Source organism: Mobula hypostoma, chromosome 2 (genome assembly GCF_963921235.1).
Source record: "Mobula hypostoma chromosome 2, sMobHyp1.1, whole genome shotgun sequence".
NCBI lineage: Eukaryota > Metazoa > Chordata > Chondrichthyes > Myliobatiformes > Myliobatidae > Mobula > Mobula hypostoma.
The window spans coordinates 135581900-135609812 of NC_086098.1; the positions used below are offsets into that span (position 1 = coordinate 135581900).

Here is a 27913-nt window from a genome sequence, read left to right on the forward strand (position 1 = left end):
TCCATGGAAACTGCGACGTGACACGACGCATGCGCACGGCCAGCCTCAGCAGTGCCTCACAATGCTCACAGCAGCGACACCAACCACAGCAAAAGAGCAGGGCAGCTCTATTTCCAGCAGTCACATTCTGCTAATCACCACCAGCATGTACAGGATTGGGACAGATCAAACTGTGACCCATCAATAAGAGATAATTAAATCTTATTGTAATGAAGTACTACGAAACACCCTATTCCCAGATTCTACACTTGGACTAATAAGAGATGGGAAAGAAGGAGAATGGGGAAAAGAGAGGACATCTACTCCAGGATTTCTGAAGCAAATGTGGGTCAAGTGTATACCATTTCTCCACGAAGTGGTGACCTCTACTATTTGAGACTTCTTCTTCATCACATAAAGGGGCCAGTATCTTTTGAATCATTGAAAACACATGATGGAGATATCCTTCCATCATTCAAAGACGTCTTCAGAGAGAGAGGGTTGTTGCAAGCTGACTATCATTGGCAACAAACTATGAAAGAGGCAGGGAGAACAAGAATGCCTAGAGCAATGAGAGATTTGTTTGTCGTCTTGCTAACAAACACTCAAATCAACAATCCACAGCAATTATGGAACCGGTTCAAGAATGTAATGTCTGAAGATTTCTTACCATTAGAGAGGAGAACTATCAATGATCCTAATATCATGATCGATGAGAGGCATCATGGACAAGCTCTTCTGTATTTCCAAGAGAAATTTGAGAACTTGGGCAAAACACTTGAAGAATATAACTTGCCGACACCAAGAAACAGTACAATTACTCAAAGTGCTGGCAATCTGGAATTTTTGCGTGAGCTGCATACAACACAGACGATCAGCAGGAATTTGTTTCGCAGAAGGAGTCCCTATTAAATAATGAGCAAAGAGAAGTATATGAATATGTGTGCGACTGCTTGGAAAGGAATTTTTCTTCAATGATTTTCATTGATGCACCAGGAGGACAAGACATTTATTATCAACTTGATCCTTGCTAAAGTTAAGGGAGATGGAGGTGTTGCTATTGCTGTAGCATCATCCGGTATTGCAGCAACATTGATGCCTGGTGGTAGGACAGCGCATTCAAGATTCAAGATTCCCCTCAAAGTCAACGAAGATGCCCTTTGTAACATTGATAAAAAAACCAATACTGCAAATTTACTCCGAAATGCGAGGCTTATTGTCTAGGATGAGTGCCCCATGATTAAGAGGGAGAGCTTCGAAGCCGTGGACCAGACTCTTGGTGATGTATGCAGCAAGAATGGGGCCTTCAGGGGTATTTTAACCATTTGCTGTGGCGATTTCCATTAGCTTCTAGCAGTTGTGAAACAAGGAAATGCTGCTGACGTGGAGAATTCATGCATAAAAAAATCCTACTTATGGAGAAGCTTCATCAAGTTTCAATTGAAGAGAAACGTGCGATTGATTGAGGGAGAAGGACAATATTCTGAGTTCTTATTGGATGTTGGAGAAGACAAGATTGAGAAAATGAAAACGATGAAATCGAATTACCTGAAGATATGATTCTGCCAGCAAAAACTATGGAAGAATGTATTGATTTCATCTACCCGACATCTGACATCTGAGCAGAACTGCTCTCGAGGAATTCTATTATGACCTGGATGCTGAGGTAGACGGGTGGGTTGGCAAGTTTGCAGACGACACAAAGGTTGGTGGTGTTGTAGATAGTGCAGAGGATTGTCAAAGATTGCAGAGAGACATTGATAGGATGCAGAAGTGGGCTGAGAAGTGGCAGATGGAGTTCAACCTGAAGAAGTGTGAGGTGGTACACTTTGGAAGGACAAACTCAAAGGCAGAGTACAAAGTAAATGGCAGGATACTTGGTAGTGTGGAGGAGCAGAGGGATCTTGGGGTACATGTCCACAGATCCCTGAAAGTTGCTTCACAGGTAGATAGGGTAGTTAAGAAAGCTTATGTTAGCTTTCATAAGTCGAGGGATAGAGTTTAAGAGTCGCGATGTAATGATGCAGCTCTATAAAACTCTGGTTAGGCCACACTTGGAGAACTGTGTCCAGTTCTGGTCGCCTCACTACAGGAAGGATGTGGAAGCATTGGAAAGGGTACAGAGGAGATTTACCAGGATGCTGTCTGGTTTAGAGAGTATGCATTATGATCAGAGATTAAGGGAGCTAGGGCTTTGCTCTTTGGAGAGAAGGATGATGAGAGGAGACATTATAGAGGTGTACAAGATAATAAGAGGAATAGATAGAGTGGATAGCCAGCGCCTCTTCCCCAGGGCACCACTCCTCAATACAAGAAGACGTGGCTTTAAGGTAAGTGGTGGGAAGTTCAAGGGGGATATTAGAGGAAGGTTTTTTACTCAGAGAGTAGTTGGTGCATGGAATGCACTGCCTGAGTCAGTGGTGGAGGCAGATACACTAGTGAAGTTTAAGAGACTACTAGACAGGTATATGGAGGAATTTAAGGTGGGGACTTATATGGGAGGCAGGGTTTGAGGGTCGGCACAACATTGTGGGCTGAAGGGCCTGTACTGTGCTGTACTATTCTATGTTCTATGTTCTATCTTGGTTCCTCTCAATGAAATGATGCGAAAAATAAACTTCACATGCATTAGATGCTTCCCTGGAATCATGTTCCTTCAATGCCGAAAGTGAAGGAGCTAACGCCACTCATTTTCCAACAGAATTCCTTGGTTCGGTAAAACTCTCTGGATTGCCACCATATAAACTAGAATTGAAGAGGGGGTCTCCCATCATTTCAATGAGGCACTTGGATCCACCAAGGCTTTGCAATGGAACGTGAATGATGGTGGAAGAACTGCACGACAATCTCATCGTAGCAAAGATAAACATTAGTGCGTTCAAAAATGACATTGTCATGATCCCAAGAATTACTCTCAATTTATCAGAAGGGGAAGATGTCCCTCTTCAGCGGAGCCAGTTCCCGATACAGTCATGCTTTGCTATGACTATACATAAGGCGCAAGGCCGAACCATGGAGAATATTTATTGTTGATTTATCTGGAGAAACCAGTATTCCCGCATGGTCAGCCATATGTGGCTTTAAGCCGGGGAAAAAGAAATGAAAATGTTAAAGAGTATTCCTGAAGGGTGGCATATCAACCAGAAATGTTGTCATCAAAAGTGTCCTTCGTTAAACGAGGAGGAGCTATATTTGTCTTGCTACGCGTCTTTCTTCGTTAATAAACTGAGCTTTTCTTCTTTAACTTCCAAAGCACATCACATTAGACTGCACTGCCTTTCTCTCAAAGGGTGCCCCAATGGGTCACCGGGTTTTCTAGTTGGGTATAAAAATAAGTGGTCAAGAATTCAAGTCCAAGATCAAAAAAAATGACTTCACCAAAATCTTTCTAACTAGGACTTTGTTATTCCACAAAACAAAATTTGCTGGTTTTACACACAAAAAAATATTCACTATTAAATGGTCCAATCTTAAAAGTTTACTTAAAATCTGTAAGGTATAATTAAAACAAAAGTAGTTATAAATTAGTCTTTTTCATTCACTCTTCTAAAAATAAACGTTTTTTAATACATGTAATTTTGCTGGGAAGTCAAAGACTGCATGCTTATTTTTTTACTGAGCCTGAGATTTAGGAATTTTGTTTAACTGCATAGATTTGGCCTCTTTCTGACTGGATTTCAAATCTTGCAGTTATTCCTACAAAAATCATAATAAATTATGAAAAAATATTTAAACTGGGACAGCTTAATCAAGTCAGTCTGTGGCTTCTTTTGTAGTGACAATACCTGTGAGAAATGTATTAGCACCCTGAGACCAGGACCCAAGTTTGTTATTTATGGGTAAGGTACATGAAGATGCTGAGCAGACACAAATCTGCCAACTGTTTGGTACATGTAAGGAGAACGTTAACTGATCTTGCACTGAGAAAATGGTACATATTTAACAGATGAGGGCAATGGTGAAGTTGATGGCTACAAGTGCCCCTTTCCTATTGATCACCTTGGATCCAGATTTTTAAAAAGCTGTACTACATTTGATGACACTGAGAACATTGTCTTTGGTTTATAGAGAGTTATATACCATATACCACTGTAACTGTTCTGCATCTGCGAATCTTCAAAAATCTACTTTCTTCAAGCAAAACAAGAAACAACTTCCAATTTTATTCTCAAAGGTCCAAAATTTGCACTCAGAAAGCCAATGGCATTGAAGGGAGTTTCCTTCAAAATTTGAGTCTTTTCATACGAAAGATGCTATCAGGAATATCCTCAAACTATCATGCTATCAAGAAGACCGAGCCATCAATCACTTACAACATCCTAGAAAGTGAGAACATTTTTCAAATAGCATTTAAATGTTTTGCAGAAATAAAGACAAGAACATGTCAGACAGATAAGACAGAAGCCAAAGCATTCTAAATAAATATCTTCCAAAAACACTTTAAAAATCCCTTAGAATGAAACATTCTTGTGAAAGTACAACACATACAGAAAATTAGTCTTTAAGGGCCCAGAGATTTCACTAGGCAGTTGTTTTGGCTTGGCATGCATCTATAGATATACTTAACAACAAATGATATTTTCAGGAGATTTTTCAGCAGAACTATTCATAAAAATATTAAATTCGTTCTGATTCATCCATTTCCCTTGTCGTCAACAGTTTCCATCATCACTAATGCAAAATCTGGGCCAAAAATATTACTAAGATGTCTAAAATCTTGAAAAAGTGCTTAATAAATCACAGCACTAAAAAGGTACTTCCAATGTTTCACATTTAAAAAATCTCTTGAAAGTTGTATCTTTGAATTTTTCAGTATTCCCATCATAATGGATGATAAAGAAAATTGCAAATTCTGTATTACAGTGGACTCCAGTTTATTGGGACGCATCAGGACCAGTAAAGCGGTTGCCCCAATTAGCTGAAATTTCAGGGAAAAGTTAAAAAAGTATTAAAAAAAAGACAAACTAGTGTTTAACTGAGTAACGAAGTATGTATTTAAATTAAATACAGAACAAAGTAGAATACTACCAATATTATTACAGTACTATAAAACTGCGTGTTAGTTCCTAATAGTTATCAACAGAGGAATTCATCCAGTGTATGTTGCGGTGTTCTTTTGACTGACTGTAAATGAACAACATCAGCGCAGACACCTGGGGTAATTTATTTTTGGCTAGTGTCAAATCTTTTCATGGCATCTGGTCAATAGTCTGAAGTTTTTTTGAATTGGCATCCATGGCCCAAATGGGTAACATAACACAAACACACATAACTGACTCTATTCAAAAACTCAAACAACAGGAATTCTGCAGATGCTGGAAATTCAAGCAACACACATCAAAGTTGCTGGTGAACCTCTCCAACTTTCAAATCCCTTACTCACTCTTCCTTCAGTTAGTCCTGACGAAGGGTCTCAGCCTGAAACGTCGACTGCACCTCTTCCTACAGATGCTGCCTGGCCTGCTGCGTTCACCAGCAACTTTGATGTGTGTTGCTTCTATTCAAAAACTGTTTGCTTTAAGCACGGTACAACGCCTAACCGGCACAGAAGTGTATGTGACTGCTTGATAACAGTCTCCTGTCTCATTTAAGCGCCTTAGTATCCCAAATACACAAAGGAAATCCTGGTTATTTTCTCGATTAGCTTTTGTTCTTTAAGAGTTGTCCCAAATAAGCAACTGCCCTGTTTATTAGTTCCTAATAGTTATCAACAGCCAAATTAACCAGAATCCACTGTATTTTAAAGTACTGTGTTATGATATCAATAATATAGTCATGTGATAAATCTATTATATTCAATAATGCTAAATTAAATTAAAAAATACATTCTCTGTCACATAAAAGGGAAGATAAAGTATGAAATCATTGCAGTGATGACTTCAGCAAATTGTGATCGTGCTGTGTTTCTGGCACTTTATTATCACACACTCAGCATAAAATTGACCCTGGTAGCTTAAAAAAAAAGAAAAGGCATCTTTGAAGATTAGCAGAACTTCATCTCTGGATTATGTACAATTGGATAGTGAAATACATCACACTGCTGTACAGATGAGTATATAAAAAACACTTGCCCTATCAGCATACATTGGACAACCCGCTGCATGAGTGCTAAAATCACTTCATGCCTAGATTTTATCTCTTGTGCCTTGTCCTATTCGATGTCACTAAAAATGGTCTGGCAGAGAGGACACTTATGCAATTGATAAGTTTCTTATTAAAATAGAAGTGGCCCATTTGCTACTAAGGAATTTACAGCATCCACTTGTTTAAGCTATTTGAATCTATGACTGATTATTTGGAATACAAGCCAAACATTTCAGAGGCGCAAATAAAATATTCTATTTTTAACCCGCCCAGGTCCTGTTAGTTATAAAGGAATGCATGACATTTCTAATGTAATGACGTCAACAATTTTTTTTCACTACCTTTGAATTGGGGTGAGTTCAGATCTGGCCTAAGAGTCACATGCAGTATTTTGGCGCTGATGTTCAAGTCAAAAGATTAAACTTGGAGTATCCCCAAAGTCCAACTACAGATAAAGAGGATGTAGTAAATATCAATGTCCTTCAGGAAAAGAAATTTGACATCCTTGGTGGTTTGGCTTATGGATAAAACATGATTCATCAATATGGTTGACTCTTAACTGCCTCCTCAATTCAAGGTTAGCTAAATTTGAACACAATGTCTGCATCAATAAATTATAAGTCACATTACTCTTCACACACTAAAAACTTGTCAAAGGAGTAGACTGAAGCCTGGGTCATTGGGGCAACTCTTTCCATTTCAATAAGTTTGCCATTTCAACATTACAACACACCTTACATCCAAAATATCACGGAGAAAAGTTAATAGTTAGTTTGAGATTTCTTGGCTGAATAGTAGATTTCTTTTTCACTTTGCCATTAAAATAATTATTTACTGTATTTCTTCTCACTGAACAGAGATGTGCCTCATATAAGATATGACCGTGCTTGCTGAAGCAATTGTGGGTGACAAGGCAAGTTAAAGAAAGCATAAAAGCAAAAAAAGAGGGCATATAATAAAGCAAGAATTAATGGGAAGTTAGAGGATTGGGAAGCTTGTAAAAATCAACAGAAGGTAACTAAAGAACCACACTGAGGGGAAAAAAAGGAAAGATGAAGGTAAGCTACCCAAAAACATCAAAAGATATTAGAAGATTTGCAGATATATAAAAAGTAAAAGAGGTGAGAGTGGATATTGAACCGCTGGAAAATAACACTGGAAAGGGAGTAGTGGGGGACAAAGAAATGTCCAACAAACTTAACAATTATTTTGCATCAATCTTCACTATGGAAGACACTAGCAGTATGCCAGGAATTTGAGTGTCAAGGAGCAGAAGTGAGTGTAGTCACTATTACTAAGGAGAAGTTGCTTGGGAAACTGAAAGGTCTAATGGTACTTAAGTCACCTAGAACAGGGTTCTGAAAGGGATAGCTGAAGAGATTGTGGAGGCATTAGTAATGATCTTTCAAGAACCACTAGATTCTGGAATGGTTCTGGAGGACTAGAAAATTGCAAATGTCACTCCACTCTTTAACCATATAAGCATATAACAATTACAGCATGGAAACAGGCCATCTCAGCTCTTATAGTCCATGCCGAACTCTTACTCTCACCTAGTCCCACCAACCTGCACTCAGCCCATAACCCTCCATTCCTTTCTTGTCCATATACCTATCCAATTTAACTTTAAATGACAACATCGAACCTGCCTCAACCACTTCTGCTGGAAGCTTGTTCCACACAGCCACCACTCTCTGAGTAAAGAAGTTCCCCAGTTCCCCCTCATGTTACCCCTAAACTTTTGCCCTTTAACTCTCAACTCATGTCCTCTTGTTTGAGTCTCCCCTACTTTCAATGGAAAAAGCCTATCCACGTCAACTCTATCTATCCCCCTCATAATTTTAAATACCTCTATTCAAGTCCCCCCCTCAACCTTCTACGCTCCGAGGAGTAAAGACCCAACTTGTTCAACCTTTCTTTGTAACTTAGGAGATGAAACCCTGGTAACATACTAGTAAATCTTCTCTGTACTCTCTCAATTTTGTTGACATCTTTCCTATAATTTGGTGACAGGAACTGTACACAATACTCCAAATTTGGCCTTGTACAATTTCAACATTACATCCCAACTCCTATACTCAATGCTCTGATCTATAAAGGCCAAAATACCAAAAGCTTTCTTCACCACCCTATCCACATGAGATTCCACCTTCAGGGAACTATGCAACATTATTCCTAGATCCCTCTGTTCTACTGCATTCTTCAATGCCCTACCATTTACCATGTATGTCCTATTTTGATTAGTTCTACCAAAATGTAGCACCTCACATTTATCAGCATTAAACTCCATCTGCCATCTTTCAGCCCACTCTTCTAACTGGCCTAAATCTCTCTGCAAGCTTTGAAAACCTACTTCATTATCCACAACTCCACCTATCTTAGTATCATCTGTATGCTTACTAATCCAATTTACCACCCCATCATCCAGATCATTAATATATATGACAAACAACACTGGACCCAGTACAGATCCCTGAGGCACACCACCAGACACCAGCCTCCAATCTGACAAACAGTTATCCACCACTACTGTCTGGCATCTCCCATCCAGCCACTGCTGAATCCATTTTACTACTTCAATATTAATACCTAATGATTGAACCTTCCTAACTAACCTTCCGTATGGAACCTTGTCAAAGGCCTTACTGAAGTCCATACAGACAACATCCACCGCTTTACCCTCGTCAACTTTCCTAGTAACCTCTTCAAAAAATTCAATAAGATTTGCCAAACATGACCTTCCATGCACAAATCCATGTTGACTGTTCCTAATCAGACCCTGTCTATCCAGATAGTTATATATACCATCTCCAAGAATACTTTCCATTAATTTACCCACCACTGACGTCAAACTCACAGGCCAATAATTACTAGGTTTACTCTTAGAACCCTTTTTAAACAATGGAACAACATAAGCAATACGCCAATCTTCCGGCACCATCCCCGTTTCTAATGACATTTGAAATATTCTGTCAGAGCCCCTGCTATTTCCACACTTACTTCTCTCAAGGTCCTAGGGAATATCCTGCCAGGACCCGGAGACTTATCCACTTTTATATTCCTTAAAAGCGCCAGTACTTCCTCTTCTTTAATCGTCATAGCTTCCATAACTACCCTACTTGTTTCCCTTACCTTACACAATTCAATATCCTTCTCCTTAGTGAATACCGAAGAAAAGAAATTGTTCAAAATCTCCCCCATCTCTTTGGCTCCACACATAGCCATCCACTCTGATTCTCTGAGGGACCAATTTTATCCCTCACTATCCTTTTGCTATTAATATAACTGTAGAAATCCTTTGGATTTATTTTCACCTTACTTGCTAATGCAACCTCATATCTTCTTTTAGCTTTTCTAATTTCTTTCTTAAGATTCTTTTTACATTCTTTATATTCCTCGAGTACCTCATTTACTCCAAGCTGCCTATATTTATTGCAGATCTCTCTCTTTTTCCGAACCAAGTTTCCAATATCCCTTGAAAACCATGGCTTTCTCAAACGTTTAACCTTTCCTTTCAACCTAACAGGAACATTAAGATTCTGTACCCTCAAAATTTCACCTTTAAATGGCCTCCATTTCTCTATTACATCCTTCCCATAAAACAAATTGTCCCAATCCACTCCTTCTAAATCCTTTCGCATCTCCTCAAAGTTAGCCTTTCTCCAATCAAAAATCTCAACCCTGGGTCCAGTCCTATCCTTCTCCATAATTACATTGAAATTATATCTTTAAGACGCAAGGAAGCTGAGGAAAGGAAATTATAGGTCAGCCAGTCTGACTTCAGTGGCTGGGAAGATGTTGGAGTCCAGTATTATGGATGAGGTTTTGGGGTACTTGGAACCACATGATAAAATAGGCCAAATTCAGCATAGTTTTCTTGAAGTGAAATCTTGCTTGACGAATCTGTTGGATTTTTTGAAGAAATAGCAGACAGGATTGATAAAGGAGAGTCCGTGGATACTGTTTACTTGGATTTTCAGAAGGACTTCAGAAGGACAAGGTGCAACACATGAAGCTGCTTAACAAGACATGAGCCCATGGTATTACAGGAAGGATACTGGCATGGATAGAAACTCAACTGACTGACAGGAGGGAAAGTATTGGAATATTCTGGTTGGCTGCTGGTGACAAGTGGTGTTCCGTAGGGATTGGTAACTGGTCAGTTTATTTGCATGTTATTCAACATCAATTTGGATGATAGAATTGATAGCTTTGTGGCCAAGTTTGTAGATGATACAAAGATAGGTGTAGGGGCAAATATCTTGAGGAAGCCGAGAAGTTGCAGAAGGACTTGGACAGACTGGGAGAATGGACAAAGAAGTAGCAGATCAAATATAGTATAGAGAAGTGTATGGTCATATACTTTGGTAGAAGGAATAAAGGCGTCGATTATTTTCTAAATGGCAAAATAATTCAAAAGCAGAAATGCAAAGGGATTTGTGAGTCCTTGTGCAGGATTCCCTAAAGGTTAATACAGATTGAGTCGGTGGTAAGGAAGGCAAATGTAATGTTAGCATTCACTTCGAAAGGACTAGAATACAAGAGCAGGGATGTGATACTGAGGCTTTATAAGGTGTTGGTTAGACCACTTAGAGTATTGTGAGCAGTTTTGGGCTCCTTATCTAAGAAGAGATATGCTGGCATTAGAGGGTGTTCAGAGAAGGTTCACGAGAAGGACTGCGGGAATGAAAGGATTAACATTACATTTGATGGCTCTGGGCCTGTACCCACTGTAATTAATGAATTGGTATTATTTGCCTTAGGTTAGTATCCCCACTTATGACTTATTTTCGCTGCTATTCACTGAATACAAGATTACCAATGGAATGGATACAATTCTCTCACTATAACATATTGTTTTGACATAATACTAGCAAAAAATTTAAAAATAATAACAAAATATCTTACCTCTATCACTTTGGAGTCAAAATCTTCATATGTTTCTGCAGATAAAAAGTAGAATCTTTCACTTCTATGAATTTTAATAGCACATTAAAAGACAGAACTTAATGCCAAACTAAATTTGCTGGACTGCTGAAAGCTATGGAAATTCCCAGTCTCTCAGCATTAACTGTCTAAATGGTCACCTAGCAGTGTAAATGATAGAACATATGCAATTACATAATTACAACCAACTCAAATGAATTCAAAGCAACACCCACAAAATGCTGGAGGAACTCAACAGGTCAGGCAGCATCGCTGGAAATGATCAAAGACATTTCGGATTGAGACCCTTCTTCAGGACTGGAAAGGAAGGGGAAGATGCCAGAATAAAAAAAGGTGGGTGGAGGGGAAGGAGGATAGCTAGGTGGTGGAAAGGTAAGGGGGTGGAGAAAAAGGGATCTGTTAGGTGAGGAGAGTGGACCATGAGAGAAAGGGGACCTAGGGAGAAGCAATGGGCAGGTGAAGTAGGTAAGAGGCCAGAATAGGAAATAAAAGAAGAGGAGCGAGGGAAGAATTTTTCTTAATGTAACTGGAAGGAGAAATTGATTTCCAGCATCTGCAGAATTTCTTGTGTTCTATGAATTCATATATTTTCTAAACTGTAAGTGCAAACTCTTATTTCAAGTTACCTGATCCATGGTAATTTTGTCTCCTTTCCACCGTGAAAGCAAATACAAATTAGTCATATAATTAGTGCACCATTTCCTCATTTTCCATTCTTACCTTTCTGGTTCCAATTTTTTAAATTGCGTTACCTTCAACTGCTTGTTTTCTTTTAACGTATCTAAGTTTTACTCTTCACTTTGATATTTCTTGCAAGTTTCCTTCTGTTATGATTCTTGCTCTGATTTTCATATTCTTTGCCATTCACTGAACTTCCACCATTTTTCCCAGTTTTATATGGGCATAAATGTCAATTCTCTCAATTGGTGACTACAATCTTTGAACCGTACATGGACCCTGTGGCTCTTTTGGGGAAACGCTGCTTTTGCATCATATGAAATTGTTCCCATTGGTTGGAATTATGCGGGCAATAGGAAAATCATCCCTCTTGTGCTTCTTGATCTCGTCACATAATATTCAGTGTCATGCAACCCTGCCACTTTGATCCGGCCCATGCCTTCATTCACCTGGTTCAACACTTCTCCTTCTCCAAGTCAGCTCTTGGGTGGGAGTGTGGCCAGGGTTAGTTGGGGTGTGTGGGCCCTTTGACGTTAGGATTAGTGTTAAGGGTAGGGTTGGGGGATGTATACATGGAGCTGAGAGAGAAAGGGTTGTGGAGTTTAGTGTCAGGAGTTATGTGGGGCTGTGGCGGATAGGGTTGTGGAACCACTTTAACCTGGCCCATGCCTTTCATTAACCTGGTCCAACACCACTTGGCTTAATTAACCAGGTGTACACTGGGACACATCGACAGTAATGTAACCTGGGGTCTTTGGGTGTTTAATCACTAGATACCCTCATCCAGTCGACCCAGCCAGTTTTGATCAGGTCCAGCTTGTGTTTATCCCATGGACCAAGATAATGCGAGGCATGTACTTTGACTATCTGGAGTGTAGAATGTTCTGAGGCCTAGTTCACAACAATTTGTTTCTTATTCTTTTGAAGGTTGTCTGATTTAAATTTTGAAAAATAGTTTCTAATCTTAACTTCCCTCACTCTCAAATACAAAGACAATAAATCTAAATCTGCTGTCACACCTGTTTCGGCAGTTCATTTATTTTAAGCAGAATTCTTTGTTCAATATTATACTAAGAATTTTTTTCCTTTGAAATATAATGAGATTAGTTCATTGAAAGTGGATTAAAGCAAAACTGTATCAAAGCAAGTAGATTGCTAGCTTATTGATCAAAACTTCTTTCTTTTGTGTGCTAATCCATAACTAACAACCATCATCATAAAACTTTAATGCAATATTGATCCAGCCAAAAACATCATCAATGGCGAGTTAATATTTGCTGTAGTGTTTCTCAAATGTTTTCTTTGCTTTCATGACTTGTTACAAACTTCTGTTAACAAATATTTCATTAGATTTAAACCTAGCACTACTCTTCGGCTGACATTTAACAATTCCATGCTAAAATTTTGATGCTACTTACTTCCTTTGTCTTTAATGCGTAGCTATTTTACTGCATTTGAGCAATTTAAAACAAAAACACTTAAAACTTAAAACACAGATTCCAAACAAGATGCCAGATCTTAGTATTAAGCTGAAGCATCCAGAAATCTGAATAAAACTGGAGGTCAACAGTACCCTAAGCTCTACTGAAAACCTGAAAACTGCATTGCAAAGATACTCAGCAGGTCAGGCAGCATTTGCAGAGAGAGAAAAACAGTTAATGTTTCAGAATATCTTCACTGGCTAGAGTCATATAGCACAAAGAAACATAGCTTCAGTAATCAGAGATTGCCCACTTCAGCCTAAAATGTCACAGCATTTTCTGAGGATGGTGTCAAAAACTCAACCATCTTCCACTGCTTCTGGAGAAGACTTATATTAGATAAGAAGTGGAGACGTCTGCTGATGAATTCCATTCACAACTCCTCAGATAATGTTGGATGAACTCAGCAGGTCAGGTCAAGACCCTTCACTTGACCCACTCAGTTCCTCCAACATTTTGTTTGTTGCTCCAGATTGGAGCGACAGAGGATGAGAGGTGACCTGATAAAGATGTATAAGATGACGAGAGGCACTGATCGTGTGGATAGTCAGAGACTTTTTCCCAGGGCTGAAATGGTTGCCACAAGAGGACACAGGTTTAAGGTGCTGGGGAGTAGGTACAAATGTCGGGGGTAAGTTTTTTACTCAGAGAGTGGCGAGTGCGTGGAATGGGTTGCCAGCAATGGTGATGGAGGCGGATACGATAGGGTCTTTTAAGAGAGTTTTGGATAGGTACATGGAGCTTAGAAAAATAGAGGGCTTTAGGTAAGCCTAGTAATTCCTAAGGTAGGGACATGTTCGACACAACTTTGAGGGCTTAAGGGCCTGTATTGTGCTGTAGGTTTTCTATGTTTCTATTCTAGTATCTGTAATTTCTAGTGTCTACATTTTAGCTAAGGAGCTTGGCATAAATAAAAGCAAGGCAAAATTCATATTTGAACCAACAAATGGAAAAACACATATGTGTTGTATAAGTTTCAGCAAGTGATCATGCTTAAAAGGTGAGAGTTCAATCATTTCTGCCCCACAACCCAAGTCTCAATAGGCCTTGATATTCAAAAGTATTGACATCAACACTCTGGAGATCATCAGTAACCAGAAACTTTATGAGACCAGCCATGTAAATAACATGTTTACAAGTGCAAGCCAAAGACACAATGAAGGTACTCGTCATCCCAAGTTCAAATATCAACAAGTGTTTCTGCACAGAATGCTCCGTGCCTAAAATTGTCAATCAATGGGCTAGGGTCTTCACCTGAGAGGTGAGGCATCCACTTCTTTTTTTTGTCTTATTCTGCTGGTGCTGCTGAAGCAATAGTTGATTCCTTTTCTGATGGTGGTTTCCAGTGAATGCAACAGGTAACAGTGAAGTAGAAGGTCTGAAGTATATTATAAGGTACCCTTTAACCATTCAGGGAAGGAAATAATTGCATGAGAACCCAAGTAGCTGTTCTATTACTTCCCTTGCGACCCTGTATTTCAACTCCCTAGCACTTTCAAGAACCATATGTAAAAGAGAAGCCATGGCTAGTTATCCTTTACAACTTCTATCAGCTCCAAAAAATCCACCACTAGACACATATTCAACTCTGCACTCATTCCAAAAGGATTTCTCCTCCCTTCGAGGCTCCCTAATCTACTTCTCTATCCCACCAACCATTCCCCATCTCATGGCACTTTTAATGCAGCCATAGAAAATGCAACACCTGTCCTTTCACCTCTTCCCTTTCTACCACCCAGGGATCCAAACAATCCTTTCAGGTGCTTATCCTACTTATAAAGAAGCAAAGTGACTTGCTGAGCCTTGTGAAGCACCTATGTTTAGTCTGTGCGAGTGATCCTGAGCTTCCAGTTGTTGGCGGTTTAATTCACTATCTCACTCCCACTCTGATATGTTTGTGAGAAGTCTCCTGCATTATTATACTGAGGTCTAGAACAGGGTAGAGGGAAAACACCCCATCTATGGGCATATTGCAGTCTCCCAGACCCAATGTGAAATTCTCCAGCTTCAGATAACTCACTCTTTCTGTTTGTGTGACATTAGGCCATTTGGCTGTCTATTTTATTCACTTCATATTGTGTGAGCTGATGCTATTTTAAGGATGGTAATAATAATGAAATTTGTAACATCAAAATAATATTGATTGAAAAATGCAGCGCAACTGAAGAATCAAGTTAAAAAATTTGTGTTCTTTATATTTTTTCATATGATTAAAATTCCTTCCAAATTCATATTAAAATAAGAGCAGTGATGTACAACGTGCACAGTTGTTGGGCTCATTCTGCAGGATGCTGTAGCTAAAGTGAAAAAGCCATACTATAGACAAACAGTACGTATACACAGACACACACATGATAGAAAGATACAGCACAAAATTCATTAACATCATGTTCGGATAAATCAGGTTGCAAGTATATGATGCTCATATATTGCCACTGATTCCAATTGGTTGCACATACCCTTTAAAAATAAGTGTCTTTTGCCTGATACAATGGAAATCCAAATCAGCATGATCTATAAAAAGTTCTATAGCCTCACAGAATTCGGGACCTGAGTTCAAAGTTGTCCTTGGGTGTAGAATGTGAACGTTCTCAAGGTGAGTGTGTGTGTGATGCCATAATTTCCTCCTACATCACAAATACATGCTGATATGTTAATTGGTTTCAGTGAATCAATGTTAGTGTACCTAAATGGCAAAAGAAACTTAATGGGGTGGGGGAGGTTGACAGGTATATGAGAGAGAATACGTTTCAGGGAACTACAAGAGAATGAACAAAAATATGATTGGAAATACGAGATTATTCTCATATAATTGTAGCTGTCATAGGAAAGCAGTATCCATCATCCTGGACCCCCACCACCCATGTCATGCCCTCTTCTTGCTGCCATCAGGAAGGTGGTACAGGAGCCTCAGAATCCGTACTACCAAGTTCAAGAACAGTTATTATCCCTCAACTATTAGGCTCTTGAACTACTGGGGATAACTTTCACTCAGTTTCACTTCCCCTATCAAGTTCTTGATATGTATTGCTTATTTATTTATTATTATTATTTTTTGTTTCCTTACACTTGCAGTTTGTTGTCTCTTGCACTTTGGTTGTTTATCCATCCTGTTGGGTACGGTCTTCCATTGATTCAATATGTTTCTTGGATTTACCGTGTATAACCAATCTAAGGGTTGTAGAAGCTGACATATATACACTTCGATAATAAATTTACTTTGAACTTTGAGACTAATTTGTTGGAACTAGCATTATCCAGTGGGTTGAATGACCACCTCCTGTGTTGCAATAAGAAAGCTGATTAATGCACTGAACAACAAAAAAAGAAAAAATGTGAAGTTATTTACTTTATTAAATAAAACATATTACATCAATGGTGAGGGGATGCAGAAATTTTTGGTAGAGTGGAATCTGGGTGTCCTAGAACATGATTTGTAAAAGATATCATGTTGGCACTGTAAGTAATTTGGAAAAATAACAAAACCTCACTACTTATTGCGAAGATTTGGCATGACACCTAAAATTCTGGCAAGTTTCCAATGGAGTGGAGAGCATGTATGGAAAAATCAATACCCTTGAATGTAAAATCCTACAGAAAGTAGTGGATATGGCACAGTCCATCATGGGTAAAGCCCTCCTCACCATTGTGCACATCTACACGAAATATTGCTGCAAGAAAGTAGCATCCATCATCAGGGACCCCCACCACCCAGGACATGCTCTCTTTTCACTGCTGCCATTAGGAAGAAGATACAGGAGCTTCAGGACTTACGCCACTAAGTTAAAGAACAGTTACTAGCCCTCAACCATCAGGCTCTTGGACCAAAGAGGATAATTTCACTCAACTTCACTTCATCATTGAAATGTTCCCACAACCCATGGACTCACTTTCAAGGACTCTTCATCTCATGTTCTCAATATTTATTGCTTATTTATTACAGTACTATTATTTCCTTCTTTTTGTATTTACACAGTTTCTGTTATTTGCACATTGGTTGGACACCCAAGTTGGTGCAGTTTCAGGAAAATGAATCTCAGAGCTGTAGATGGTGTAATATATGTACTTTGATAATAAACTGACTGAACTTTATTGTGATGGAAATTGATACTAAATCTACTTTAGTTAATATTGGATTGGTGAGACCACCTGTTGAAAACTGTGTTGTAAATATTTGCTTACTTAAGTCAGGCTGTTGAAGACTGAATAAGTAGAAGATTCACCAGACTAATGAAATGCTGTAAAGACTCAGCAGGTCAGAATCAGAATCAGGTTTATCATCACCGCATGTGTTGCAAAATTTGTTAACTTAGAAGCAGCAGCACAATGCAATACATGATAACAGAGAGAAAAAAAGAAAATAAATCAATTCAAGAATATATATGTACAGTAAATATTTTTAAAATAGTGCAAAAACTGAAATTATTTTGTAAAGAGAAACAAACTCTGCTTGCCTTTTCAAAGAGATACAAGAGATTGCAGATTGCTGACATTGGAGAGGGTTCAGAGAAGGTTCACAAGAATGATTTTGGGAATGAAAGGGTTACCATATGAGGCCTGTACTCACTGGATTTCAGAAGAATGAAGGGAGAATCTCATGGAAACCTATCGAGTGTTGAAAGGCTTCGACAGAGTAGATGTGAAGAGGGTGTTTCCTAAGGTTGGGAAGTCTAGAACCAGAGGGCACAGCCTCAAAATAGAGGGATGTTCATTTACAATGGAGATTGGGAGGAATTTTTTTTTGTCGGAGAGTGGTGAATATGTGGAATTCATTGCCACAGGTGGTTGTGGAGACCAAGTCATTGGGTATATTTAAGGTAGAGGCTGATAGATTCTTGATTAGTCAGGGCATGGAAGGTTATGGGGAGATGGCGAGGTCCTCCGGAAGTTTGTTTTTGACCTTTACTCAAATGCTGGCTGACCCACTAAGCATTTCCAGCATTTGTTTTGCTTTTATTTATGATTCCAGCAATGCAGTTTCTTCTGATTTTTATTTGGTGGCTTAGTACCTGGATAGGTCAAAAAGGGTCAACACTGAGTGCTGTTGTACCTGGAGAAAAGGTTGAGCTGGTAGGGGTATCTTCGCTTAAAGTTTAGAACAGTGATTTCATCAAAGTACGCAAGATCTCAAGCAGCCTTGACAGGGTAAACCTGGAGAGAACGTTCCCATTTCAGGAGGATTTCTGAATAGTAGCCACCGTCTAAAAATGAAGGGGGAAGGGGAGGGTCATCCAATAAAAGAAAGAAATAAGGCAAAATCTTTATTCTCAGAGATTTGATGGTCATGGGACTCTGTTCCTCAAAGGGCTGTGGAAGTAGCCTTAAATATTTTAAGGCAGAGATAGATAGATAGATGGATATGATAAGCAAATGGCTGAAAGCTTCCTGCCAGTAGGCAGGAATGAAACACTGAGGTTACAATAAGATTAACTATTATCATACTAAGTAGTGGAGGTGGCTTGATGGGCCACATGGCCTTCTCCAGCTTCTGATTTTAATGGTTGTATCACCAAGATAATAAAGATGGTGTCCAACCTGAAGAGGCTTATGACTTTTAATTTAATAATCATCAACAAACTCATGTAATTCATGCACGATGCTGTGCCAACTGCATTTTTGTCATCTTAATAAATTAAGTCAGCACTGATTTAAATTACACATTAACAAAAGAATAGGCTTTTTTTTCCCAGAAATATTCACAGAATAATAATTTTAAATTGTTTTCCTCTGTCCTCTTCAAATTATATAGAAAATTAACTGAGTTGGAAGAAACAATTCATGCCTTCCACTCATAACGAAGGCTTATGAAGATCAAGTAACCTGCTGCTATGCTTTTTCATAATCTATTTAGAAAAATCATACAAATATACAAATGTTTATTCAACATATCGCTTTGCTACTTCAAGCACTAAGATAATGCCTTCACGTTATTATTTTGCTTCTCTCCTCTCTATGTTCCTTAGAAAAGGGACAAACAACCGGTTAAGAACCCCTCATCCAAAATGCTTGGGACAGGGAAGTGTTTCGGATTTTGGAATAATTGCAGCTATATAAGATAGCTTGGGGATAGGTCCCAAGTCTAAAATCCATATGCATTACATATACAGCTTATGCATATGAGAAAGTCTGCAGATACCGGAAATTCAGAGCAACACACACAAATGCTGGAGGAACTCACCAAGTCAGATTGAGGAGGAGGAGGAGGGGCCAAGAGTGAAGTAATAGGCAGATGAGATGAGATAAGAGGTCAAAGTGGGGAACAGAGGACAGGTGGGGGAGGGAATTTGTTTACCAGAAAGAGAAACTGATATTCATGCCATCAGGTTGGAGGCTTCCAGACGGAATATAAGCTGCTGTTCCTCCGCCCTAAGGGTGGCCTCATCTTGTCACAAGAGGAAGGCCTGGACCAACATGTGAGAATGGGAAAGGGAATTGGAATTAAAAAGCTTGGCCACCCCAGGAAGTTCCACTTTTGGTGGATGGAGCAGAGGTGCTCGAAGCCGACCCCCAATTTACGAAGGATCTCACCAATATAGAGGAGGCCGCATCGGGAGCACCGGACACAATAAACAACCTCAGAAGATTCACAAATGAAGTGTTGCCTCACATGGAAACATTGCCTGGGATCCTGAATTGACGTGAGAGAGGAGGTGTATGGGCAGGCAAAGCACTGAGGCCGCTTGCAGGGATAAGTGCAGGGAGGGAGATTAGTGGGGTGGGATGAATGGACAAGGGAGTCGTGTAGCTGGCACCAGATATTCAGGATAAATGTCATGAAAATGCTGAGCAGCCAAGGGTTTAAAATACTATTATAGACAGCAAGTCGGGAAGGAAAAGATGCAATATTTACAAGTGCCAAATATTGTAAGAAACAAAGAAAAGCTTTTTCATCTTAAAACTTCTATAATCGAATTACAAATCACATAAAATTACTTTGTTTTAGAGCCAAAGAGCTTGGGATTGCAATAAACTTGTGCAACATTAAAAGCTGAGAGCTCATCTTTGGGGCATTTATAAGAGTTCAATTGGATTAGTTTTGCTTGATTGCGGTGCAGTGGAATGCAAAACTGTACAAGCTCTCGAGGCAGGCTAGATCACTGGCAGTAAGTAACCTCAGAATTCCAGTTAAATCTACGTTGGGAAATTTCAAAGTTTTGTTATAGTCTTATATTACGATGATGCCAATATTACAACCTGAAAATGGGTAAATTGGTTTATTACTGTCACAGCAAAAAATTTGTTTTGCAAGTTATCCATACAGATCATTTCATCACATCAGAAATTTAGGTAGTACAGGAGAAAATAATAACAGAATGCAAAATAAATTATTACAATTACAACGAAAGCACTGTCAACAAGGTGCAAGGGCATAAACTGTTTTGTGATAATAAATAACCTGTTCACTGATTTACACCCCTCACCGAATGAACATGAACACACACACACACTCTCTCACTCATTTTATGAGTGGATAGTGGGTATCTAAAACTACACATTTCAGATAGTGATTTCTGAAATCTGCAGGGTGAATTTTGAAACTCATGGCTGTAGTGGGGCTTGTCTGTATTGTTGTACAATCCCATTCCCTTAGCAAAATTCTGAAACTTCTAATGATTACGACTCCAATAACAGTGTGCAGATTTTTGATTGAGTAGCACCACCTTAACAAAAAATATAAAAATTATTTCCTGACTTTGCATTAGATAGAATGTAAAATCAAAACTATAAAAAAAATTAATCATTTCCAAATCCACTACTGAACTGCTATAGTAAAATTAGTAACTGCTGCTTACCTAGAGGGTGCAAAAAATAACTAATCTTCAACATAGAAAACCACGTCATTCCTGCTGTTGAATGATAAATATTCTTTCACAGAAAGCAAACTAGGAAGGTAAATATGCAATGTTGAAGGATATATATCAACTGCCTTGGAGAAATTATTCATTAAAGTTTCTTTGCTTGGTAATAACTTTGCCATAATAACTTAAAATTTCAGAGTTTCAGAATATCTTTTAATGTTTTAACTAGTTTACATTATTACATTTCATGAATGCTGTAAATTCTACCTTCTAGAAAATATGTAAAGCATGTGGGGAGATTTCTGAACATGGTTGCAAAATGAAAAGGGCATCTTATAAGATGATTTTACTGGTAAAATCTGATGGAAATCCAATGAAACCTTTCTTTATAATGAAAGAGGAGATGCACCATGAGAAAATGGGCTTTTGAGGCATATACTCAAGGACATCTGCTCTAGGTCTTTGAAAGTGCTGACAATAGAAGACACTGAGCTAAGAAGTATCTGAGGTCTTAGGAAACAGAAGTTCGAAGTTCAAAATAAATTTATTATCAAAGTACATATCTTTACACATACAACCCTGAGATTAAGATAGGGCTAGATAGAGCTCTTAAAGATAGCAGAGTGAAGGGATATGGGGAGAAGGCAGGAAAAGGGTACTGATTGTGGATGATCAGCCATGATCACAGTGAATGGTGGTGCTGGCTCGAAGGGCTGAATGGCCTACTCCTGCACCTATTGTCTATTGTCTATTAATTTTCTTGTGGGCATACTCAATAAATTCAATAACCATCACAAATCAATGAAAGACCATACCAACAGGTGGAAAACCAGTGTGCAAAAGATAACAAACTGTGCAAATACAAAATGAAAGAAAAAAAAATAATAATATAATAAATAAGCAATAGATATTGAGAACATGAGTTGAGATGAACCTGTTGAAGAGTCCTTGAAAGTGAGTCCATTGTTTGTGGGAACAATTCAGTAATAGGTCAAGTGAAAATGAGTGAAGTTATTCCCTCTGGTTCAAGAACCTGATGGTTGAAGGGTAATAACTGTTCCCGAACTTGTGAGTCCTAAGGTTCTTGTACTATCTTCCTGATGGCATCAGTAAGGAGAAATTCATAAATATGTACATAAGTTATCAGCTACTTACATCTAAACAATTCATTTTTCCACAATGATTGATGTCAGCTGGACACAGATAATGTTTTTTTTTAAAAGACTAAATTCCTAAATTCCATTTCATGATCACACAAAACTACAGAAAATGTAATGATAACTGCAATTATAATATACAACTTTCTAATTCTGAACAGTACTAAATATACCAGCTTACTAAAACATCACATTTTTCCAAATTTGCATTAATTAGAAGGTAAAACAAGATCACGAAAGACATTAACTTAAATCTGCAGTGTCGCTGGTGAACTGACACAAGTATGTGGATGCCAAGTTTGCAACTGTGCCTTACCTTGCCAAGTACGAAAATAACTTGTCTTTGACATGATTAATCTGTTTATACTATTTAAAGACACAAATGCAACAAAAAGGGGACAAACCTCAACAATCAGCATGCTAAAAAAAAAAAAGAGCCTAAGGTTTCTCCTAGAACATGAAAGACAGACCTGGTTACCAAGATAATCACTTATGTGATTAAATGTAGTTCCTTAAGGTTATTATAGCCGGGGGTGGTAGTGAGGATAAGCTCCCACTACTACTAAATGCTCCCAATGACATGCATCTTATTAGCCTCTGACAACCAAGTACAGCTTCTGGCCTTCACGTATGGCTTAGATACTAAACCCAGCAGAACCGCTTGACAGGAAAGGGGGCAAAGGTGGGTTAGTGGCACCTCAAAAACCAGTCATACTGGGCAGAAGGGGCTCGTCAGTCACGGTTGGAAGCTCATCTAGGAGAAGGAAAACTCTGATCTCAAACCTCCACTGCCCTGCAGTATACCCACTCATGGGGAAGGCTCCAGGAATAAATACCAAGGAAAAATCTGGAGCCGTAGTCCTACATCAAGTTCACACTGAATGGCAACTTCTATGATGCCTCTGGTGCCAAACTGTATCAGTTTCTACCATTCCTGTGGACTCATCTGCAGAGAGAAGAGGGAAGAGCCTGCTGCATGAGCAAAAGCTTGCTTCCTGCATCATACAAGGTTTACGCCATTCTTATTCCGTCTTTATCTATTGTGGGAATTTTTGGGCTGCAGCTTTGATTCTAAAGAAATGTTTAACTTTCAAAAAAATTAAGCTTTAACTTCAAGAACATTTTCTATTAAATGAAAAGGAAATGATAGAGAAAATCTCATCAGGACTAGACAACAAAGGTGGTAAACCAACAACAATTAACATAGTTATTGCACGCTATAACCTGTGTAGCATCCGAACATGCTTCTCTGCAGATGGATGTAGAAAGAGGAAAGGATATAGAGACTTGGAAAAATTTAGGAATGGAATTTCAGAACTGAACCCACGGAAGCTGCTGGTGGATTGAAGCTGCGGCAGTAGAAATGATGGAGCATGAACACCAAGGACGGTTGAGAACTGCTGGAGATTACAGGAAATAAAAAGGGGCTATGCCATGGATCTGGCAACAAAATGAGAACTTTTAATTTGATTTGCTACTAATTCAGGTCAGTGATCACTGAGTGATAGAAGAATGAAATCTGGTGCATGTTAAATAAGAATAAAATAAACAATGCAGTTAAGTTACAAAAATATTGAATGTTTACATTGGCATTTATAGATATGAGAGTTACGCCAAAATACCAACAAAATAACTGCCTTAATTTAAAAGAAACATGGGAAATATTTTCACTTATTTTACAGTTCTGAAGACTTACAGGGCAGACCTTTCACTAATTTTGAAGTTGTTCACTGCATGCTCTAGGTGACCAGTTGGATTTCCCAGCTGCGAGGTCTGTGTTGTCCTTTTGCCCTATAATAGTAAACTAGACAACGGGGTGACCCGTTGGGGCACCCTTTGAGAGAAGGGTAGTGCAGTCTGATGTGACCAGAATGAACATTACATTTTCCTGAACGCTATTGGCATCGCTTTGCTTTGGAAACTGAAGTAGAAAACCTCAGTTTATTAAAGAAGAACAATGCGTAGCAAAGCAAATATAGCTCCTCTTCATTTAACGAAGGACACTTTTGATTGCATCATTTCTGGTTTATCTGCCACCCTTGTGCCTCTCATTGTCATTCTGGAGATGTACAGTCCTTTCATCCCCCGTCTCTTCAGCTCTTCTGCTGATTGTTGTTTGTCTCTGATCCTGGAGAAGTGCATGCCTCTCCTCCTCTGTCTCTTCTTCTCTCATCTTTTTTTGTCCTGACTCTTTGATCCTGGAGTCGTGCGGCCCTGGCCTCATCCGATTCTTGTTCTCTCCCTCTCCTTGCCGCTTCCCGACGACGTTTGGCGTCATCTCTTGACCATAATGTCCCCCTTCCCTTTCCACGCGGTATAATTAGGCTGACCATTTTTTTTTACCCTAATGCCAGATAGAAGGTACGATGCAGTAACACCAAAGGATGCTGATTATTCAGAATGATGTGGTTGGCGCTCTCCTAAATAGACGTGATATAGTCACCACTGTCCTTTGACTGCAGCAAAGGGTTTTATGTGTGTCTCGAAGTACGTCATTATAATAAGATTTAATGATCTCTTATTGATGGGTGGCAGTTAGATCTGTCCCAATCCTGCACATGCTGACGGTGATTAGCAGAATGTGACCCCTCGAAATAGAGCTGCCTAGCCCTTTTGCTCCGGTAGGTGTCACTGCTGAGGCTGGCCGTGCGCATGCATCGGGCTGTCGCATCCCGATTTCCATGATGGCCGATCGGGTCTCGGGTGAAAGCCAGCCTGTTGATTTTTGGCAAATAAGCAATTTCCTACGAACATATAACCCTGAACTTTGCCTGCATTCTGTAAGTTGGCGCATTCTAATTTGATTTAGCCAAAAAAAGTGCCGCTGTAATGCATCGTTTGCGCTAATTGGAGGTCACAAACAGACAGAGCATGAGAGTTTTAGTAGTATATAGATTCCTCAATAGCATTACAGGCATAGCATAAAATAATGCTGCTGGTACAAGCCTCTACTGATAGTAGACTTTGGGAATTCTAAAGGAAAGGTGGGCAAGTGTTGGAGGCTGAGATCCCCCACTGGAGCACGCCCCATCTTCCTGGGTTTGACCCATCTCTCTCTCTTCTCGCTGAAACCACCAGACAGGTGGTGCTAGAACATTGGTTCTGCTCCACTGTGTCCGGGAATAGTTGTTGCCTTGCAGCCGCCAGGCTCTTGGACCGGCTTCACTTGCCCCGTGACTGTGGTTTCATTTTCAGGGGACTCTGGGGTTCATGTTATGTGTATTCTTTGTTTGCTATTTATTATTTGCACAACTGATTCTTGTTTCACACATTGGATATTTGTTGGTCTTGGTTGTGTGGTGTCTTCCGTGGATTCTGTTGTGTCTTTGTATTGTGGCTGTCTCCAAGATTGTATATGGTATACATATTTTGATAATAAATTTACCTTAAAACTTTGAAAAGACCTGCTTCAATGTTGCAATTGTACCTGCTCCAATGGAAGTAAATTAAAGTTAGAGGAGTAATACTCATTAAAGTGGAACACATCGTACAAACCTAGACAGTAACGCGGAGGCACCATTACCATGTTTGCAACAGTGAATTGCCACATGTGTAAGACTGCTAATATTTTTTTTCATTCTACAGATGGAAAACATCTTGTGGTAAACTGAAACCCCTTAGGTTTTCTTTCTTGTTCAGTCATTGGCAAATGTAGCTCATTTTGTACCCAATAAATATTTACAGACTGATATGATGCATGAAATGCTTAAAGCTGTGTAATACTAAAATTTAAAAAATCAAGGACAAAGCTGATTCTAGGATATTTGAAACTGTGAATCTCTTGAATCTCATGAGTTACGAGAAATGTAATGAGAAACAATAGTAAGTGTGATACAGGTTCTAAATACAACAAAACAAAAAGCTCTATTTAATAAAGCTTCAAGTAACATTATGAAAATGAATACTGCACCAATTTTATTAGTAGAGCAACAGAGGTGTGCACAAGGAGGAACAGCAGGAATGTGCCCTCCACTCACCGTGCCCTCTCTCAATTAATCTGATGAAGTCCTGGAAACCCCTCTAGATGTTCACTTGATTAAAGCTGGTGGATTTTAAAATTCTGCGCACGTTCCTGTGTCACACTGACTAGCTGACTAGGTATAGAGCTCAAGCTGGTCTACTCTTTGTAACTGAAATGCTGACTACGCAAGTAAACTAGGACATTAACGCACTGATATTAGTATCTTCAATATAGTGAGGGTCCCAAGGCATTTCACAGGAGCCTGAGTCAGACAAATTGGGGAAACTAGGACAGAAGGACAAAAGGCAATTTGAAGAGCCAGTTGCAGAGAAAAGTCTCAACTGGGAGCACTTCTAATAAGAAGGCCAATCAGAAATGAGATAATTTCTTTTCAGTGTGCAGTATCAATGTGGTTAAATTACTGGACTGTAAACTAGAGCTTGTGTTGTGACTGAGAGACACGAGTACAAATCCCTACAGAAGCAGATGACCAGCATTGTGGCTGATACTTAACTCTTTCCTCAAGCCACTGTATTTGAGAGGCAATAAAAGAAAATAAAATAGTAATATAATATCTAGAAGGTTGCCTAACTAATCTGCATTCAGCAGCTCAATCTCATCAGAGGGAGTTTGAATTCATTAGGTCTCCTGAGTTGAAGGAGATACTAAATATATTCTGCACTAGCAATTCTAAGTGTTCAAACCCCATCTTGAGAAGATACCAAATTACATCCTGTGTGGAGGATGTGAAAATATGCTTCTGGTTCCTCTAGGTGGAGCTTACGGTACAGGTGACTGTAGAGGCCAAGTTATTGGGTATACTTAAAGCAGAGGTTGATAAACTTTTGATTAGTTGGGGCATGAAGGGATACAGGGAGAAGGCAGGAGATTGAGGCTGAGAGGGAAAATGGATCAACCTTGATGAAATAGTGAGGCAGACTCGATGGGCCAAATGGCCTAATTCTGTTCCTATATTTTATGGTCTTTATGATCTAGATCTCACTAGGTGTACAAGTGATGGAAAAAGGGCCTTCAACTTGACAATGTAGAGACATAACTACAAAGATTACTTCGCTTACAAGATTAAAACCAGCACAGTATAGGCCCCCAACTAAAAGGCAATCTATTCACAAAAAGCACATCATGATATGTTCAGATGCATAATTACAAAAAATACTGAAGTATGAAAATAGTTCATCCATCTTCAAGCACTGTGAAATTATATGCGGCCTGTCTCAAAAACAAGAAATCTATATAATGTCAGCAGGGAATGGAGGTAGAAGGTTCAAGTGCAGGCATAGAGGTTTAGTTTAATTTGGCTTCACGATTGGAACAGACATCATTGGCCAAAGGACCTGTTCCTGTAATGTACAGTTCTGTCTCTGCAAACAGAAAGGTAAGAAGCTTCTAACTTCCCCTCCACATGAAAATTCAGTAAGGTGTTGACCAGTGCAATGGCAATAATAAAATAAATGAAGTTAGAGAAAAACGTTTTTACAAAACTTACTGCAGCAATTCAGTTCCTACATTAAACAGCTCCCAACTACTCAGATTTCATTAAGCCTAGTTCAGATTTATTGCACTCATTTAAACTTCAATCTCTGCCAGGACAGCCTTACATATTCCCATTGCATCACCAGATTCATTTTATAAGTTCTACTGCCGAGAAACTTTCTTCAGTAGATGAGTAAATTGGCACCCTATTTTTCAGCTCATGTGATTTCCTTTTTCATCAAACCTGTCACTTTTGCCCATTTTGAATTATAATCAATGATAAACGTAAGATTTGCTATTTTTTGAAAACACACACACACATGCCCTATTCGG

The 27913-nt window shown here is 39.0% G+C and overlaps 1 protein-coding gene and 1 long non-coding RNA gene across 3 annotated transcripts in view; one reads left to right on the top strand and one right to left on the bottom strand.

Moving 5' to 3' along the window:
* Nucleotides 1-27913, bottom strand: part of mrps5 (mitochondrial ribosomal protein S5) — a 144184-nt gene that overhangs the window by 73683 nt on the left and 42588 nt on the right. For both annotated transcript variants that reach the window (XM_063040716.1, XM_063040717.1), the window contains exon 5: nucleotides 10972-11006. In XM_063040716.1, the coding sequence (XP_062896786.1) occupies nucleotides 10972-11006 (35 nt within the window). The remainder of the gene's footprint in view (nucleotides 1-10971; nucleotides 11007-27913) is intronic.
* The window catches only part of LOC134342507 (uncharacterized), a 64305-nt gene continuing 59704 nt past the window's right edge, over nucleotides 23313-27913 (top strand). Inside the window, exon 1 of the long non-coding RNA XR_010017036.1 lies at nucleotides 23313-23611. This is a non-coding gene — a long non-coding RNA (uncharacterized LOC134342507). The remainder of the gene's footprint in view (nucleotides 23612-27913) is intronic.